At 38.1% G+C, this 21,028-nt stretch overlaps 1 protein-coding gene across 7 annotated transcripts in view; it reads right to left on the reverse strand.

Annotated features, from left to right (window-relative positions):
- The window catches only part of mctp1a (multiple C2 domains, transmembrane 1a), a 179,922-nt gene that overhangs the window by 133,560 nt on the left and 25,334 nt on the right, over positions 1–21,028 (reverse strand). The window contains exon 1 of one of the 7 annotated variants that reach the window (XM_036144428.1): positions 9,019–9,167. The exons of the other annotated variants lie outside the window; for them this stretch is intronic. Within the exon in view, the coding sequence (XP_036000321.1) occupies positions 9,019–9,060 (42 nt within the window). The 5' untranslated portion in view covers positions 9,061–9,167. Of the gene's footprint in view, positions 1–9,018; positions 9,168–21,028 lie in introns of those variants that run through there. 7 annotated transcript variants of the gene reach the window in all.

Here is a 21,028-nt window from a genome sequence, read left to right on the forward strand (position 1 = left end):
GTCTGATAACAACTACATAAAAAATTAAAGCGTTCTCATAACTTAGAGTTAGTAGTTTATAAATAGTAGTTTATAATAGTGGCGGGAGATGTCATGTTGCGTCGCCATGTGTGATGACAGTAGAGGAAAGGGGACAAACTTGTCAGTCATTCACGTCTCACCTGTCTTCTATATAAAGATGTGCTGTCTGTGGAGTAAAAAACAAGCAAAGACGACCGTAGATCATTCTATTTGCCGTTTTCTGTTGAAATGGAAGACCATCCATACTATTTGCCCAGCGAGAGGGAAGAGAAAGTAACCAAGAAAAGATAAAGAAGTATTAACCAGAGAAAACTTCACCTGGTAATAATAACGTAACTATTATTACCAGGTGGAGATAATTCATGAAGATAAGTTAATTCAATATAACATGTCAGATTTTTATTTGCAAAGCCTTGTAACCCTATCAAACTTCAGATTTAGCAATCATACAAAAACTCTCTATGTCGGTCTGTCTTATAAGGCCCAATAAAAAACAATGGTGCTGTGGTTGTAATGAGGCAAAATTTAAAGAAGCTCAAAACATGTGAATGCTTTAGTAGAGCAGAGTTTGAAAATGATTGAAAATGATCTTTTGCATCAACCGGAACTTTAAAACTTCAGTGGAATCCATTCATCCATGCTGATTAAACAGAATATGCCAGTATATGCAGCTATAAGAGTATAATTGCTCTTCAGTATGTGGAGGCCGGCCCTCTGTAATATGACAAGAGCCACTCAACTAAATAATGAGGTTTCTTTGGTGTGCTCTTTTCCTAATAACTGCCAAGCAGTCTACTGTATAAATTGCAAGCTTCATCCCACTCCAGCCCCAGGCCGAGGTAATTATTCTTCTTACGTAGCTGGTACAATGACAGGTAAAACTCATATCTGTTGGAACTAGCACAAATGAGTCAACAGAGTGCATCAACACATAAAATTGCCATTCCAACTTGACATTCGAAGGGAAAGCATTTTATCTAAGGCACATTCTGTTAACGTAGAGGGAGAAATAATTTCTTCCTCTTCTGTTCCATTAATTTAGATCGTAAGAGATGATTTTACAGCTCGGATTGTAATACACCAGTCTGAAACCGGTCCATGATCATGAATGAAAAGTGTAGAGAGGCAGCCCAGCGTGGTCGAAATTGAAAGCAATGGCCTGATTAAGGGGTAAGATGACAGTGCGTGAAAAGGAAAAGAGTCCATTTGTTCAGTGTCACTCTGAAGAATCTATTCAGCTGCAACTTGAAGCTTGACAAAGGAGTCTGGTCTATACTTCTGAGAAAAACATGACATAAAAAATATTTATTGTATCTTCATGTCAGGAAGCAATCTTTGCCCTTATTTCATGTAATTAACCACAAAAAATCTGATGCTATCAAAGTTTAAAACTATATCAAGGAATGCAACAATGTGCTGTTTACCTTCATAACACAGATAATGTACATGTACCAATTTCACCAATAACATGATATTTTAAGACAAAAAAAAAAACAGCAATACAATTGTTTAAAATTGTTAGGATTTTCTTTCCGGTAACTGGTAGCTTAGAGTCTTTGCTTTTGCTTATGTAATGGTTTAGGTAGCTGCAGAAGCACTACGAGACTGCTGTAATTAAAAATACACCACAGCTCTGAGACGGCTCCTGAGTCGGGCTTTTCCAGCGCTACAGTCAATGGCTTAAAAACAACACAGTTCAGGGATTCTGCAGGGAAAACATCTTCTAGATGAGAGGGCTGTGCAGCTGAATATCATTTTGTCTCCTGTAATGACCAGTTAAATCACAGCTCATCTAACATCCTTTTGTATACCTACTCCCTTTTACCCCAAATTAAACCCCTTTCAGACAAGATTTGTTCCTTGTTTGGAAACAAATGTTGAGTACAGTTGGTTATGAACTTACCAAATCCAAAATAATGCAAAAACTATTTCACATAAACAAAACTAACAATAACTTTCTTGTACTTATAGTTCACTCACTTGCCAGTTTATTTATCGGATGTGATCAGCTTTCTTTGTATCGCCAATTCACACTGAAGGAATCCCTCTGTTGCTATTGCAACTATCACGGATACACTAAAAACAATTCAAAAGAAAACATGGCTTGATCAAAGTAGCTGCCCTTTATTTCCCATAGCCACTATATCCTTCCATCTTCAGAAATGATCCCTTCTGTCTGGCCTGCTCTACTACAAATGTTGTTCAGCTGATTGACTTCCAAAGGATCATCCTCTCATAATGTCATCAGCCCTCTCATCCACGATTAAAATCAATAGCTCTTTTTTCTTCCATGGCATTAAAGAAGTACTTTCTGTGAGGTAAAGGAAATCCCTCCTAATTGAATGATAGCTCCCGAAGAATAATGTTTAAAAATTAATCTTACATAACCCTTCAAATAACAAGCAGCAGGGATGACCGGAGTACATGTGCATGCGTACGAATAGTGAGAAGGTAACTAAACAATGGTGTGGACCTATCACAATGTTTTGTTTGTTTGTTTTTCTACATATATAAAACCCTACTTTTAAACAAATTTAGTTAGCTTCATTTAAAAACATATGCTAACACTATGTCCACATTATTATGGTGTTACTGTAAGAGTAGATGTGTTTCAAGTAGTGCAAATTGTAATTACGAAACAAAATTTGCCTGATGGAAACGTGCTGATTTCCAAAAAAAACTCACGTTTTTCGATAACAAACATGTCCGTGCCAGGATGAGGAGGTTTTTCTACCATATTGGAATTGGGTGTATTTCCCAAAAATGCAATGGAAACAGTTTTTTCACATCACACAAGTCTGGCGAAAAAGACAAAGAAGATGAAAGATGAACAGGAAGTGTTGAATCCATAGAAATTGCTGACTATAATTTCCCAAAAACGCTCCAATCTGGAGCCGCTCCCAAGTTTGAGGGCCATTTTGCTGTAATGCCTCTCAAGATGCTGACATCTTCTCGGATGGCTGGTGATAAACGCTAAAGCCGTGGCTGAAATATGACTATGTCACGTAAGTGTTTACATCATTCATCACCATGTTTTGAATTATTGCGTGAACAAACTTATTTATGTGTGATTTTAATTGCATTTATTATGTAATGAAAACACAGCAATTGCAAAATTGTATATTTTTGACATTAGCAAAATATTGACACAGTTTTGCACACATTTGTAGTGGAAACGCAGCTATTGATTATGTTAGAAACTTCTGGTAAGATAGCAGCAGCTGTAGTGAAGTAAGTAAGCTTTATTTCTGTAGTTTTTTTTCCACAGACACGGAGTCACAAAGTGCTGCACAGTGAGTTCACAAACGCACGAGAATCCATGTTGTACTGTTCCGACTTCAAGCGTTTGACCAAATAAAAAAAAACAGTTCGGGCCAATCACAATGCTGTATTACAGTTTAAGGACATACAGCTTACTGCAGAATTGATAAGGCAGATAAATAGCAAGTTTGTCACCATGAGCCATTTATTCCTGTCATGCAATCTTTGCAAGATGAACAGACTGTTATGACAATATTATCCCATGTAATATGTGAAGGTAGATGTTCCCACACGGTTTCACCATTATTGGCTCAACTAAAAAGCATTTGTTTACATGTAAAAATGCTGGTCCCGTCGTTACTGACAAAGTCCATGTTGATCAAGGAACAAAGTAGACGTATTAATTGTCCTGTACATTCGTCAATGATGTTCATCTTTTGTAAAAAGGAAGAATTTTACCCTGCTTTCTATTAATCTATGTGCAATTTATTTGTAGGTATGTGTCTTTGTAAAGGAAATTTTTATCCCAAGTAGGACTCTGGTGCTACTCGACTGGGTTTTAACATTTTTTTTACATTTTTTATTTAAAAAAAAAAATGGATTTGTTGTTTTCCCAAAAACTTCGGTAAAATCTAGTCGTATTTTGTTCTCATGTCTCATGAACTGGATGTATCCTTACACACTTGTTAAGAGGCAGACATAAAGCCACTAACTATAGAGATGGTGGCTGATTTATGATTTATTTTAAATCATTTAAATCAGTTTTATTTATTTATTTTCTATACCTTTTAAATTATCAACTAGAAAACAGTTTAAGTGCGCAATTTGTCTAAATGACCCACTTGAGAAATCACTCATATGATTATGATAATCCTTTGCATCACACTCCTCCATAATTCCACCCCAGCTGCCCTCTGTGTGTAACTCCATGAGCTCTACCCTCCCTGGATACTCAAAGCACCAACACAATTTTGTTTGTTACTGAGCACAGCAGGCTGGGCCCATTTTGGTTTATGCTTAAAACTGCGCTCTACATGTAATAAGAGCAGAACCCAAGGGTCTTTTGTGGTTAGTAGGAAGATTAAGTTGTATAAGTCAAAGGTGTCCATATGCAGTGTGCTTGTGTTGCTAAGTCAGGGGCTACTGGTGGGTGGATAAAGAATGTGTGACACCATGGTTAAAACATTAATAAAGTAATTGAGTCACTGTCAACACATTCACATAAACTCTAACTCTGACTCTTACTGGTTTATAAGAGCTAAATGCGCACAACAACATGATGATGTGACTGAACTGAACCCCTGGCGGCAAATTCTTCTCAAGCATGTTCACAAACTACAGGCTGAAGAGGGCATGTCGGAAACATTTTCGCCTCCCGTTAAATCGGAACCAATGCTTGAAACACAACCCCAAAGCCAGCTGCACCTGACAACCACACAACAGAGCCATCCTCCATAAATAATGAAGAGGGAAGATCTTCCGCTGGGGAAGAGAGATTGAGGCGCAGGCGGTGGAATCAGAAACGTAAACATGGAGGCGTGTAAGGTGAAGAGTGAAATACGAAATAAGATAATAAAACAGAATAGCAGCATCAAGGGGCGAGGATCGATTTAACTGGAAGCATTGATAATTACATGATGATTTGCTGTTTACATAATATGTCTAAATATTTTGTTTAATAAAAAGCCAGATCAACTTTAGATTTGGTGACAAGCTCAGCTGGGAGCATCAAGTGTTGCTGACATTGCAGACACACAAGCTGTTCCCCCCCGCTGCCAACCAAAGCTGTCAACCAGAAACAAATCAGTGCCAGTCTGTAATCACACTGACACAGCTCTCTAACTGATCCAAGACCAACCTGAAAAAAGACCTCTGCCTACCCTTCAGGAACATTTCGAACTAGGCCTGCGTTTGCTGACTCAGCAGCACCTCAATGGTAAAGGCCAAGCCCCAAAAGGCAGCTGCTGTGCTTTTGTTGAAGAACCACAGTCTGCCATGCACCACACGTATATACCTTTATTTAAAGTTGATGTGCACTTATAGAGAGGATTTTTTTTGGATCTTTTAAAAGTACTACTGCTAAAAATTATTTGTTAGGAAATTCCTAACATTAATCATACAATTTTACACATTAGTCGCACTTCCTAGAATTTGTTTTCTCATGAAAAACAACCACAAAAAGTCTAAGTATCTGGGGGCATCACCTTGCAACTATCATTTAATTTGCACTTTCATGTACGGATGTACAGCGGTACAGTTGGTAGCACTGTTGCCTTGCAGCAAGAAGGTCCTGGGTTCAAATCTCAGACTGTGGTCTTTCTGCATGGAGTTTGCATGTTCTCCCTGCACATATGGGTCCCTTGGCTGCCTCTCACAGTCCAGAAACCTACAGCGGCCATGCACGGATAGGTGGGTATACACAACGGATATATTGATGATGATGTAGCATCTTCTTACAACTCTAGAAGCCTATTACTTTCAATTGTTGTAAACGTAGATTGTTTTGTTAAAAAAATAAACCCTTTTAAACTAAATATGTGGTATGGGTGCGTCGCACATTATTGGCAAGACCTAAAAAGGATATAGTCAACATTTATGCTGCAAAGATCTTTTGTGGAGCCAACACATGTAAGCTTTATAGAGGTAATTGCACGTGAAGAGGCAATCAATGTTGGATTTAAGAGAAGGAATGACCAAGAGATGAGGGAAGAGGAAACAGCACAGTTTATGCCAAAGGTGCAGTAAAAATGTCAAGCAGTAAGTTAGTAGGAGGACCGCTGAGGAAACCCCAGGTGTTGTTTGAGAGCATAAATCTGATAATTTACTGTGTTTTTATTTCCAGCTGTTCTCTAACTGGTATGAAACATCTTCTGATGTCCACTGGTTGAATCATGATAATTAGCTAAAGCAGCCAAAACTTTTTTTTTTTTCACAGCGTGTTCCAGACAGACTCGGCTCACCACAGAGTGCTTTTAAAGCTCACCATAGGGTGCCAGTTTGTTAAGTCTCCAAACTACTGAACACTTCTCCTCACTTCCTCCTCCAGACAAGTATAATCTGAGCTTGAGACTTTTCTATCATTACTGTCGTGGGTGGACATTGCGTTCTGCATTGATGCACTGACGGCTGATTTCAGTGTTCCTACACCAGTCTGGCAAACGTCCAGCTGCATTCTTAGCTGTCTCGTGCTCGCTCTGATTGTTTCACGCAGTTTTGTCTTCATATTTCTCAGTTTTGGAAACGTAAATTAACATACATATTGTGAGCTGCAAGCCAAAACAAGGAAAGAATGTATAAAAAAGTCACTTGTGAATTTTACAAAGTAATTTGAAAATAGAATAGAAATAATAGTTATTGTCTCTCAGTGGGGTAATTCAGGTGTATCAGCGGTGAAGTGACAGGCAAATGGAAGCTTGCAGATTCTCACATGGGAAATATATTAATAAAAAACTAATTTAACAAATTATAGAAAACGCAGTAAGAGATTTACAACAAAAAACACTGTATCATTATTAGGAATGGCATACTCAGATTAAAAAAAATTGCAACTGAATAGGATAATAAACAAAAACAAATAGGCATCCAATTAAAATCATGCTCCATCCTTTTAAAAAAGACATTTATTTATTACGTTATTTTGATATTAAACTTTTTCTCTAGGAGTTAAATTGTTTGGCAGCAAGAAAGTGATGGTTGCCATGTGTCATTAGTCACCCCCCACTTAACATCTTCGGAGACTCAATTCTGGAATGAGTGACAAAGCATGGCTTCTTCTGAGATCTAAAAAGCCCCAGATAGTCTCAACCTCCAGAGTCGTGATGCCGAACTGCAGATCTGGTTTGAGCAGCGTAATTGGCCATGTGACTTAGGCTTGCCACAGTGCAGCATAAAGGCAGCATTTACATGTTAAATTTGCATCAGAATTCAGCATAGTTTTCGAACAATGCTGTGCCAGTATTAATTGTCATAAGAGAGATGGGAATGGACAAGAGTTTCGTAAAAACAGTCTCACAGGGGTAGCAGAAGGAACAGGACAAAGGATAGGGCTTTAAACTGTGTTTTATGTAAACTTAGCAACCAACAGCTCTGGGACAAGGGTGCAGACAATACATGTCCAACTCATAGACATTCAAAAAATAATAGATATGTTCAATGCCAGCAGCCAGGCAAGAAGTGTAACTAAACAATAACATCTCTTCTGTTCCCCCCAGCGGATAGTGACACCTGCCTATTGCTGTGAGTGCAGCAGTGGTTCTTGAACTCTGCTCTGCTTGTTGGCAGCTGATTCCTTTAAATTCTTCAATTTAAAGCCTAACATAGAATGTGTGGGGGAGTCATCTCCTGCTATAGCATAACTTCTCAGTCCTAAGTGTGGTATTTGCTCCTTCATTGCATTCTTTAATGGATATAAAGGATGAACAACACACCGCGTGGGACCTTCAATTTACATGAGAAAGAGGCTGAATCAGCAGCGACTTGGGAAAAAAAAAAAAAAAAAAAAAAAACGATTCAACATAAAACTTGTTCCTGGATCTGGTCTTAATGTTTAAAACACATTAGCCAGGCCCAGGATAATTGAACAGCATGCATTATACATGCACTGTACAGAAGTGAGCATGTATTTTGTCATTCACACCCGAGCTGTTGGCATCCTTGCTCTCAGCTCTCACAGTTTGTGGATGAACAGGCTTATATTGAGATTTCGGGGAGTGTTGTGAGCATTTTTGAAAAATGATGAAAACCGCTTCTCTGGTAACTTATCTAACACCTGATGAGACGAACACAAACAGGCACACATCTCCAAATTAGACCTTTCCTCTTCACCACCCTCCAGCTATCTGCTCTATTTTTACCTGCTGTAGTCTTTCCTCTTCTCTCTCATCTTCTCTGTTCTCGTGATATTTCTGCTACTCTGCCTCCGTCCTGCTCTCACATCTCATCGCTCTTCCTCCTTTATCTTTTGTCGTCCTATCCCCGGCCAAACGAGTAATCTTCCTCTCTCATTCTGAGCACGTTCAACACCTAACCCACTGAAACAGGAATTTGGGACTCTCAAGGCAATGCACATAAACAGTCAAGCTTCTCAAAAGACAAGTGCAAGTCGCATGATATTTTTCTGACCTTTAATAAATTAAAAACCCAGCACCTCCATTACTTTTATTGTTATTCCTTGTTTTTTTTGTCCGCACATCCTCACCTCTCCCTCCCTTTTGCCCCTCCCTTCCAGGAGACTGGCCAGTCTCATGTCACACCAGCAGCCAGCTCGGGTTCCACACTCGTCGGAAACTGGACACGACACACCCACTGCACCTCCATCCTGCCATCCCAGCCACAAAAAAAAAAAAACACACACACACACACACACATACTAACACCTGCGCCCTGTTTGGCGAAGGCGAATGCGTGCTGTAGGCAACACACAGAGGAAAGTCCCAGCAAAGGTATATGGAAAGTATGTATGAAAATCTCCATGCAAATACGTGAACATGACAAAAGAAATGGAGACATTTGGCTAACACTGAGATCTTTCATCATTTTTCAATTCGTGAGAACTGACGCCTTCCTGGAACAGATAAATGCCACTATGCAACCATTGCAGCATATCTTCAAATTGAATGATCATTTTACATCAACCTACTTAAAAGGGTCCCCTGCAAGGAAACAAACAAACAAACAAAAGAACAACAACAGAAAGGCACTCCAAACATCATTGTGCATGCATGAATGGATACCTACAGTAAGGCTCCGTCCAACAGCTGAGAGAGGCAGCGCTAACATCCAGAGGCTGAACACGCTCCGGCGTACTACTGCGGCTGCTGCTGTTGGATTACTCTCCTGTATGAAAGGGGCTCCCACACAAACACTAACTCACTGCGCACCTTGCTCACGCACGCACACAGCAAAGGCCAACCAGCTGTGAGGTTCTTGGTTACCCCACAGGCAGGCACTCACAACACTGCGACTGCTCTCTCTCTCTCTCCCTTTAACTCTCTGTCTCTCAGTTTCTCTCTCTTCATCTTGTCATTCAAACCCAAAACTCTGTGGAGATGTTGAATATAAACTAACTGCTTCGCTCAAATATATATATATATATATATATATATATATATATATATATATATATATATATATATATATATATATATATATATATATATAATCAATAAAAACAATGTTTTATAAGAGCCTAGCCAGAATACCGGTGAGAGCTGCACATATATAAGCATTTCTTTATCCAGATAAAACCTCATGGAGGTTTAAAATCTCTTTTCCAAGAGGGACTTTGCAAGACAGCAGCACCATTTATGTGTATAAACAGTTAAATTCATACGCTGGCAGACATTTGTGTAGTTTTAAAAGCATAAAAACATAAACTAATAAAATCAAATGATGCACACATGGCTGACTCAAAAGCAGATGCGGATAACAAAGCTTTCTGTGTCGCGGTCTTTCAGTCGTGCTTTTAGTTTACCAAGAGTCATCGGCTCTGTCGGTTCGGATTAGAAAAAAACGCACATTGTGTGAAAACAGACTAAAATAAAGAAAAAGCTGAAAAAACTTGATGACACCTATAGAAAATAAAAAATAAATAAATGGAGTGATTTGATGAACTGTGCCGGAAAATGCTACTATCATGTTTTGCTGCTAAAATAACATCATATTTTAATTTCTATCAATAATTATTATACCTTTTATGATACTAAAGACTCTTTATAAAAAAATATTTAATAATGTCCTCTTTCTTATGTTGATATAAAAGCATGAAAAGTGCTATGTCTTCTCACTTTAAAATAAACAGGATAAGCTTCATCACACGCTGATGTGTATTTTAAACATTTTAGGTAAATATAGTGCAACCAAAAGAATAAACATCAGCTAAATTTATTGCTGGTAATAGGCAGGGCTGTGCTGCATCACACGATAGAAACGTTTCATAATGATTAATGATAATGATGATCAGGATTGGGTGACCCAGAGGGCGCCTGAGTCCTGGCTACGCTTCACTTCAGCTGGTGGCCGTAATGTTTCGCTTAGCTTGCCAGATGCTTTTACAGCTCCGAAGAACAACTGCACTTTTAAATCGTTTCTGTTATACAGATGAAGAGAGGCAGCATGCTCTGTCATTTCTAGGCTTTTAACTTTCAAATGATCTGATTATGACTAGGTTGTAAAATTCTCTAAATCTCAACCCACATGACATTTTTTTAATCAAACAAAGAGGAAGCCAAACAGAAGATATTATGCAAAACTAAGTTCACCCCCAAACTACTCTGTACATGCAAAACATACAAAAACTAAAATTAAAGGGAATTTATCTTGATCGTAAAGTTCTCCTTTCACCGAAGATGCAATAAACATACCTTAGTGGTATTCAGTGTAAAGGTAAATGTCAATAATTAAACAAATTGTTTAATGTTGTTAGTGTTAGCAAGCAGAATTCAATCGGTTTTCATAATTTTTCAAAATGATTATTTTTTATCAGAATCATTTAACCTTTTGCTATATGATCTAAAATGTCATTTTTAGAGTTTCCTTGACTACATTCCTTTAAGGTCACCCAACTCATTCACAGTACTAAAGTAAAAGTATTTATTGTGCAGAGTTTAAGCTTTTCTCTGCTGCACTCCTCTTGGAACAGTGAAGTGTGAAAGCTGATTGTAGAACTGGTGATCACAGGGAGTCTGCAGCAGGCTCTTCATCCCACCAAGAGAGAAGCGGAGACTTGTTGCTTGTAGAAAGTGTTTCTATCTAAAAATCACAACCCTAAATAGAGTGACAGGTTGTTAAAATGTTTATTTCTCCTCTATTAATCAGAGGAATGGTTTATATGGATTCCGTCCTGTTACTCTGCACACCAGATGGACGTAAAGACAATCACACTGTGAGTGTCTGTGTTTGTGTGTGTGGGGAGGGGGGTCTAGAGGTTCTTAAACTAGGATCCCAGTAACAGAGATGAGCAAAGATTTGGATTTAAGACGGACTTCATTTGCAGAGACGACTAAAGAATTCATGTGGACCTGCTCTTTAAAACACTCCCGAGTTGAACCTGACCTAGATGCATCACAGACATGCTGTCAATGTATCAACGCTCCTGATCCCTCAGGTCTTCTGACTCAAGTCTACTCTGCAGAACCAGAACCAGAACCAAACCCGGAGAAGCAGCATTTAGTTCTTATGCTCCACTTATCTGGAACAAACTCCCAGAAGCTGAAAACCTGAGTTAATTTAAATCAAGGTTAAAAACCTTTTTGTTTAGAGTTTCCTTTGAACGTTGATGTTGAAGTTTGTAGTCCAGCTTGTCTTATACCTTATCCTGCCGCTACTATTTCTCTGCAATGTGGTCTACTCTGTAATTTGTCTTTTTTATTTGTCCATGTACAGCACTTTTAAATAGTCTTGGTACTGAAAAGTACTATAAAAATAAACTTGCCTTGCTTTGACAGTAATCTAGAAAATCGGGTCTCGCCATCAGTCTTTATTTTATGTGCTTATGGGTATGGATTATAGCAATAAGCTACAGACCACAGTTCTTGCAAGAATACACAATTTCCGTGAAAGTATGCATTTGACTTAGCTGGGACGTTTGTGGACCATTAATAGTTGAGGTATTAATAATGATTATCAGTCTGTTTATGTTCCTTCCTTATAATAAAGACCACATGGATGTTTATTAAACTGATTTTTTTGTTCAACGACTTTAGCGTATTTCATACAATTTCGTACATGACTTGAATTTGGTTCTGTAGATTACTTATAGAGGGGGTGTCCTAAATCTGACCCAGGGGCCCTTTATGGCCCTTGGAATAATTTTGTGGTGACGCTGAATTCAAGAATAGTACCAATTTGGCCCTTCATTTGGACCAACAACTATTTGTCATTTTCTATTTTGTTTCAATAAAATGTTCCGTGTCTATTTTATTTCCATACAGGTAAAAATGATTTAAAATGAAATTATTTTGCTTTTAATTGAAAATAAAAAATTGTTGGCTCTCTCGGGTATTTTCAATTAGCCAATTTTGGACTCACAGCAATATAGTGTTAAAGCTAGATTACATGTCAAGAATCTGATGACAGAAGATTCAGTTCAGTCATTATATATTGGGCATTTGAGTTCAACCCGGGAATAAAGACATAAATATTGACTTGGTAGAGACCAGCCCATATTTACTACAGACAGTAAAGATGTGGATTGACTAACTGGGAACCAACCAGTAAACCTGCGGTACGCTTGCCCCACGTTTAATTTTTTTTCCCCCCACAACACAAAACAGCAACATACAGTACAGTTCCACTTGCACAGACATTTAAAGCAGAAATATCCTTAGCAGTGTGTTTCTTTTTACAAACTGCAGCTAATAATTTTTTCATTCTTCTTCCTGGGTTATTTACAGATCTTTACAAGTGTTCTAGAAGAATTACAGTACACACATTATTGTTATTTTTTTACCCGCTCGGCTGCTTACAGTTTCACTCTAAAAGCAATATATCTTTGCAGCTGGAGTCGTTCTGCTATTTACTGTTTAATATCCCAAAAATATCAAATTGAATTTATCTCCAAGAGCAAATGAAACACCTGGAAAGGTGTTCAGATTAGTCAAGTCATTACTGCAACACTGTACTGTGTGAACAGTACATGTTTAGTGTAGTACACTTTTTTATATAATATTAGACTGTGTGCCAATAAAAAAAAGCATACAACTAAAAATGTTTTCAAAGAAGAGAAAGGATGAAAAGGTGAAAGAAGAAATAGATCCCATTCCACAGAATAACCTAAGTCAGGAGTGCCCAGTAGGACATAACATTGTGATGTTTTACGCCCATCAATTACTTTTGCCTTAATTTTCTTTCATCAAAGTTCAGATTCGGGCCCTATGTTGCATTCTTCCCCGCCTTATTACATTTTTCCAACTCTTTCTGTTTTAGTGGTATGGTGGGGGGAAAAAACGTGATAAATGGGTAATGTGTGACTTGGAGCTCTATGACAAAAAACACCCCAGTGCACCATTAGCATGCGGCTAGCTGGGTAATGGTGAAGAACTGCTGTAATATTTCACAATCACAACGATGTGAAACCTCACCTTGAATCTGTGCGATATTTGCAGCGACTCCTTCTGCTGGTTAATATTTCATCCGTCGATGCTCTACAGACCAGTTTAGTTTTCTAACATAGTATTAGCTTTTTTTTCTGTTACAATAAAAAATGTTGCCTTCACATTTAACTTCTCATATTTATGAATTAATATTTATTGATTTGAAGATGCTTATTATCCATGTTGATTTAGAGTCTTGTAACAGAATCTCAACTTTGTACATTTTGATGATAATTGACAGGGGTGTTGCAGTCAAGGATTATTTTATCCCCTACACTAATCTGAGTCATTTAGCGTTTTGTGGGACAATAAAGGAATTCTTATCTTTTCTTATCTGATCTTAAACGCTTCCAATTTTAGAGGAACTTTCAGACAGACAGGGTAGCCAGCCCATGACTAAATATGGCACAAGCATTAAAAACTAAGATGCAGATATAAACATTACTGAAGATTAAACTCTAAGCAAAGAGAACAAATCAACATTCTACAACTTTCTGTTCCCTTCACAGTCAGGAAGCGAAAAGGCAAACGCTACCTGGCTGCCTGGCACTGACAGCTCTGCAGTTTGTGAGTGTGCAAATGTGTGCATGCATGTGAGAGAGCGCGTGCTTGTTCTTGTATTACAGTAGAGTCAGGTCCCAGGACACGACAGCTGTCCCTTTCATGTCTGCTGTTGTGTTAGTCTTGATCAGCAACTGTGTCAGTCAGCAGCTCTTATGACTACAGTTGCCGAGTTCACACCGACACACATCCTCACAGCCAAAAGCGTTACAGAGAAGAAAGCATGCAACAACAAAAAAAAAGCCTCAATGGAAAGGCAGTGTTTTCTAACGCTTCCTTTAAATCAAAGTCAATGTAAAACAATGGGATTTGAGAAAAACTGTAACATTCATGAAGAAAAATGATTGTGGAGTTGTAATTGTGCCTATTCATGTATTATGCATGTACTTATATCAAGAGTGCATATACATAACGAGTCTTGTGTATTTCAGCTTGTGCAGAGCAGAAAATTGCCACAGCACAATTTCTGACTTTGGGCCCACAGGCACATCCTTTTGCAGAGTACTGACATTGCATCATATTTACTGGATAAAAAAGTCAGTTAAGAAGTTTTGTATGACATTTAACACACAGTGCTGCGACACGACATGGTTACGGTTGTAAATAAAACTGACATAGCTAAGCTCAATAACGATTCCTTTAAAAACAACCACTGTAACAACATTGATGTATTACGAAGGCGCAGAAAAATTGTCTGGTCGACCACAACCGACCGAGCTTTCAAGTATTTTCAATTGATGTCGAAAGTATGACGTCCATTCAGGCTGCGAGGGAGCGACATTTGCAGCAGATAACAGAGTAGAGCAAAAGGGCTGTGTTGGGGAACCTGTTGAATATTAAATGTTTGCAGCTTTTCCGTGCCGTTCTGGTATTTTGTTATAGTTCTTAGAGATAAACTGGAGATGTCTAAAAGCAATATCCTTAGGTCCAAGTTTTACAAAAAGACCAGAAGTTGGCCACAAGATTCTTGTTTTTTTTCTCTACAGCCAATCTAACATGCTACTGAAACACATTACCGTCAAAGTCGAGAACGGTGTTAAAATTCTGTTATTTTACTTTTTATCTAGTTATTTAGGGCAAAGTAGAAACTGAAATCCCTGCCAAGCAATCCTGTTGAAGCAAAAAAAATTACAAACAAGCATGAAATCTACCCAAAGGAAATTATGTGTGTACAAAAAACCGTATGCAAACAAAATATGCAAAATCAAGCCTATGCTGTACGTTCATCCTAGTTTGAATCTCCAGTGTTGGTATGCTTTGTACCTCCAAACCCCACAGTGTGCACCATCTGTTTCCTCACAACGCACCACACACACCAACACACGCGCACAAACGTGCAACGCACACCATTAGTTAAACCAACAGACATAGTCCTAACACTTCGGCTGTAAACTCTGCGTGGCACAACAGGCAGAAGAGCTGGCAAAAGCCCTTTAAAGCTCGTGCAAATCTCTTTTCTATGCTGAAGTGTCATCAGCTGAGGATATGGGAATAGATACAGGCTTTGTCACTGGTGTCTGAGTGGTGTCAGAGTAACGGACAGATGGACAGGGATGGAAGGCAAAAAAAACAAAGAGGCATGCATGCAAGTGTGCCTCTAAAATAATAACAATTATTATTTTCTATACCTCGGACTTTAGGTGTTCCTCTAGAATTAAATAAAATAATGAATTCTCCAAGCAGTCACTGAGGGAGAGCTCAGAACAGATTTTGTAGTTTTCTAAACCAGAGTTCACGTTTTAGAGTGGACACACTCAACTTGTTACTAAATCTGTCACTAATGTTTAATCCTCTCGTGCTATTGATCATTCATTTTTTTCTTTCTCTGCTGCCACTGCATCTCTTCTTTCTAGCGTTAACAACTAAATGTGTTTTAACCCTTTAAAATTTGCGGCTGCTGTGGTTATTTCGTGACTTTGAGCGCGTCTGTGTGCTTTTTATGTCACTATGTTCACCCACACCTTTTTGCACATATTTTGAATATAAAGTGGCCGGCCATGGGTGACCTTTTAGAAGATTTGCAAGCGTTTACAAACTGATATATAGTTGCCAGCACATTCAACCACACTTTCTCAATTCTTCACTTTACCCATGGGATTTAAATCACTGAGATTATTAGAATTTACCTTAATATGTTCAATGAAACACCAAATCAATTTGACAAATTAGGACTCTTCGAATTCAGAACAACTGCAATACACACAGGTCAATAGAATGAGAATAGAGGTGAAAGCTTCAGAAAAACAATTTAATCCTGGAAAAAAACACACACATACAAATGAAACAAGTAAAGGCAGTCAGAACGAAGCTTGTAAAGTTGAAAGATAATGGGATGTAAGGATGTAAATGAAAGCTATGTTCTGGTTTGTTTTATGTAGAGCAACTACAGTGGCTAATCAACACTGGGAAGCAGGCCAAACAGAGCCCATCCTGGGAGAATCTCCTCTTTCCCTGGATCTATACATGGATTCATCCTCTCTGTCTACTTTTGTCTGTCTCTTTGCCTGCGCCTATCTTGCTCCCTGTTCCTTTATCACTCCTTGACATTGCTTAGGTCATCAGTTGCACAACTGCCAGCATCGTGACTGTTGATTAGGCGCCCAGTCCCCCTTTCCCCGCCGTGTCTCTTTTTCCTATTTGAACTGTCAGTAACCTTGAAACATTTGGGTTTCTTTTAGATTGCCAATTTGCACTAAACTTCGAACAGACTAATGCGACACAACGAGACACGAAAACCTTTGCATCTAGCTTAAACTTCTTTTTTCCCACCCCTAAATTACCTCAAGTCATTTTAAACTGTTACAAAATGTTTAATACGCAAATCTTTATATAATACAGAAATGCATCTGAATGACCTGCATATTCAGCAATGCATATTATACAGCATTATGATTAATAAGATCCAAACCATCAGATAATAATGAACAATACAAGTAACTTCTACTACATTATGTTTACCTGAAGCCATACTGGATACCAATTTAAGTTTCTCTCTGCCAGGTCTGACTTCAGGGGCTTTTCTTTTTGTTTTTCCAACTGAAAAATATGAAAATCCAACTTACAAATACGAAGACAATGCATCAAAAATGTTTCATCAATGATATGAAATTCTGCCTTCAAAGTATCACAATGAAAATGTTAATGGAAATGGCACAATTCGAAATAATTTCCTCAATTTCGCAAAAGAATTTTCGCTCCCGTTGGGTTGTTTTTTTGCCAACAAGAGTTAATGCGCAAAATGACAGATGGAAACATATTTGCCTAAAAAATTCTGATGTAGTGAACATTTATCTCTCTTGATTGATCAGCTGTTTCCACATAGCGAAGAATTGCATTTATTTTTTACCATCTCTATACTGTATGTAACATCGCCAATATTAGTTGACATGACAGAACAATTACAACACATTCCTGAAAACCACTGTTCTTTTGGTTTTTTTTTAGATATGTGGTCCATGTTAGTTTGCAACTTCTACTTCCTGCTTATTACAGACATGCGTAACATCAACTTCTGATGAAATTACACTTGGCGTAGCCTGGTTTACACACTCCCAACCAGAAGACGGTAATGCCAAATTCACATTTTCTTTCTGTGTTATTTTAAACGTTTGCTCAAAAATGTGAAAGCTGCTGTCAAGCTGTTTCTTATCTGCCTCGTCATCTTGGAAACTCTAAATACACATATTTGTAAAACATCGATTCCTATCACGTGTTTTAGGTACATGTATCCCCTACAATGTGCTCCTGTTACATATTGTATGTATGTTTGTGAATATTGGGTTGAAGGGTCTGGCTACAGTGCCACTACTTCAAGACAGAAAGCCTTTATGGGTATTTTTTGTTTGTTTGATGTTTTTTAGTTTTTCACTCGTAATAATTGCCTGGTCAACTCGTGCTGAAAATGCAATGCGGTATACACTGCGTATGATTGCCTATGAGTGGAGAGTTTTTCAGAAGACAGGCAAAACTCTCCTGCCATGCCAGCCACTCTATGCATTTGCATGAGTAAATTTCTCAAAATTGGAGTGCCTGCATAACGAAGCCTAAAACATAGGCTAAAACGTAGTAGGTCAATGCTGAAACATTTACAAAGCAATTACCTTTTTTTTTTTGCATCTGTTACACTTATGTGGAGTATATATATATATATATATATATATATATATATATATATATATATATATATATATATATATATATATATATATATGCAGGTTATCAGTAGTGATGTTTATGCCACAAAAGCTTTCAACTTCAAAAAAAGAATATCCATGGCACTCTGCAATAGCAATGGCAAAGATGACACTGTCACAGAACAAGCCGACACTGGAGCGTTACTTAAAGTAGTGTACCATAATGTTACAGGGTTATAAATGTCAGCTTCTTTGCCGGTGCATCATCATGACTGGATATTATGCATAATTTCAGTACATACAGCCAAGACTGCGCCCTCACAAGGTTTCATAAGCTAGTCTGTAATAATCTAATGTGGTAGCTGAACGCTCCTTTATGCTACCATCCAATGAGGCTCTGTGAGGCTTTAATTTAAAACAATGACGACAGAACAATAGACTTGTTCCGTTTTCCAGAGGTATATGTACATAAACCAGACAATAAACCAGACAATAATCACTGTTTCACAAGAGAAACAAATTACTAATGAAAAAAGGATCTCAATTTATCACCGTAGCTACTTTTTCCTTCTCTACTGACAAGCGACTGGCATGTTATCTATAGCTTATGAGTAAATGCTACAAATTGGCTAACATATACATAAGCCATAATGAAAAGGTACAAAAAACAAAGGAATTTTGGGTGATGTCATTTTTACTGAGACATGTTATAAGCTATAATAAATGCAATGTGTTAACTGGTTGAGAAGGAGGGTTATTTCATTAAAACTGGATCCCAAACATCGAAGTTCTAGTCCTTTCTAAGTATACGAGTCACCAAAAGATGGTCAGAGCACACACTCAAGTAGCGCACTTTCCAGTACAGAAGTACAAGACTGTAATCCGAGAAAGGTCAATGCTGATAAAAAAAAAACAACCCAGGACAGAAGAAGTCCTAACTCGTGTCTCTTATGTACTCAATTTTCCTTGAATCATGCTGCATTCAGTGGGTCTTGTGAGTGCAAAGTCCAAAAGGTTTAAGATTTTCTTTCACTAATGTTAAAAGAAATAATTTGTGTACCAGCACCAGTAATGATACTCAAGCTGCATTTAGTAGTACTTATTACTTATGTATTACTATGAGTTTTAGAATAACAAAATGACTGTGTGCCTTGATTTGAGAAACAAGGAACTCGGGAGCAGCAGGAGAAAGTCAAGGATTTTTTGATAACAACAGAAAATTACAGCATATTGAGCTTAAAGAAAAGAGGACATGAATCACAGGCAGAAAACGGGGAACACAGGGGAAATACGGGGCAGTTTAATGGAAGGATCCAGTGATAAACAACGACAACCTAGGGGCTTAAATACTGAGGGACAAGTGGAGAATGACACTGAATACAGGTGAGTTAACCAAGAGATCATGTCAAGCAGCTGGGGAAGAAGGAGCCCTAGGAGACTGTGGAAAGGAGGCTAATAGGGCATTCCTCAAATGACCTTGAATTACTAAATTTAGACTCATGCGTTGCGGCCGTCTTGTGGTCGTACAAACACAGAGCGGTAACGCTTGAATAGTTTACTTGTATGACTCAAATAGTGTCAGATCTGTCCTGAATATGGTCTCAACAGACATATGGCAACAACAAATGGCAACAACAAAAAAAACTGCTGCATTGGTATCTGCTACAGTGACTCGTGATATGATGATCATGGCCATTTCAAAGGTGTTTTTTTTTTTCATTGATCTTCCAAAACCCCGAAGGATTGGTAAGACTGCAGCATCTGTGCACGTTGGCGACATTTATTTGGCTTTTCTCAGTGGAATGCAAACATCCAACAATCCATGAGGGCTGTTCATGTGAGCTTCAGTGTTGCATAGTCTGCTTATTATAAGCAACTTTGTTTTTGAAGTCATTTTATTGGCTGGGCTTTTTTCCAACCATATGCCTTTTTATGGTTATTGCACCGCGCTACCCCCCATCCTCCTCGACAACTATTTTACGAGCAAGAAAAGTCCCGCTGTGTATAAATACCATCTAAATATGTGCATTTGTGATGGTTTTCTTGCTTAGGCTTATATTCACAGAGCTAAATTGTTTCCATCACAGTGATCTTGTTTTTGTCTGCTGAGCGGGGAGTGCGTGCGTGCGTGTGTGTGTGTGTGTGTGTGTGTGTGTGTGTGTGTGTGTGTGTGTGTGTGTGTGTGTGTGTGCGTGACAGTGAGATGATTGACTTTGCAACTTTCAAAAATAAGCTATTTTTAGGTCTACTTTTTGCAATAAGCCCTAAAATCATTTAAAACAAAGGCCTGTAATAATACATATATATCTTTCTCAGTATTTGCTGTAATCCTATGCGGATTCAACGGGTTTCTTCCTCGTGTTTGATCCATTGTGAGAGAGGAGAGGACAGCCTGGAAAATGGCTATTTTGAGAATAAAGCTACAGCGGTATAGATATCAATGACTTATTGAACATTTTTTTCTTTAACAAGGCTGGAGCCATCCAGCATTTCATCACACCAGCCTACACTGAGAAACTGTAGTAGCAAACCTTACAAGTTTCACCCACAGATTCATCCTCTTTCATTAAAACAACACCACCATGCACCACCATGTGATTCTAATATACACACCAAGAACTACAGCCTCCCTTTAACACTTATCCTTACAAATGCTGTAATTGTTTTTAAATACATTTTTCTTTCTCAGTTTTCATCATGAACTTTACTGTCATTTCAGTCATTTCTGTTGACTGCTAAATTCATTTCTACCTTTAATTTTTGACTGGATGGTGTGCTCTACAGTGTGTGTGCAAAAAGAATATTTTTTATCCTGTTTTTTATTAGTTTATCGTGCTTAAAATGTTGTAAAGCAAGGCTAAATTTTAATCATTGTAAACCGAAATCACTAATAAAAATAAAATCGCTCTTCTGTGTTGTAAAGTGACAGAAACTCTGAAGTTTATAAGCGACCATATCAGT

Source organism: Fundulus heteroclitus, chromosome 12, assembly GCF_011125445.2.
Source record: "Fundulus heteroclitus isolate FHET01 chromosome 12, MU-UCD_Fhet_4.1, whole genome shotgun sequence".
NCBI classification, from domain to species: Eukaryota; Metazoa; Chordata; class Actinopteri; order Cyprinodontiformes; family Fundulidae; genus Fundulus; species Fundulus heteroclitus.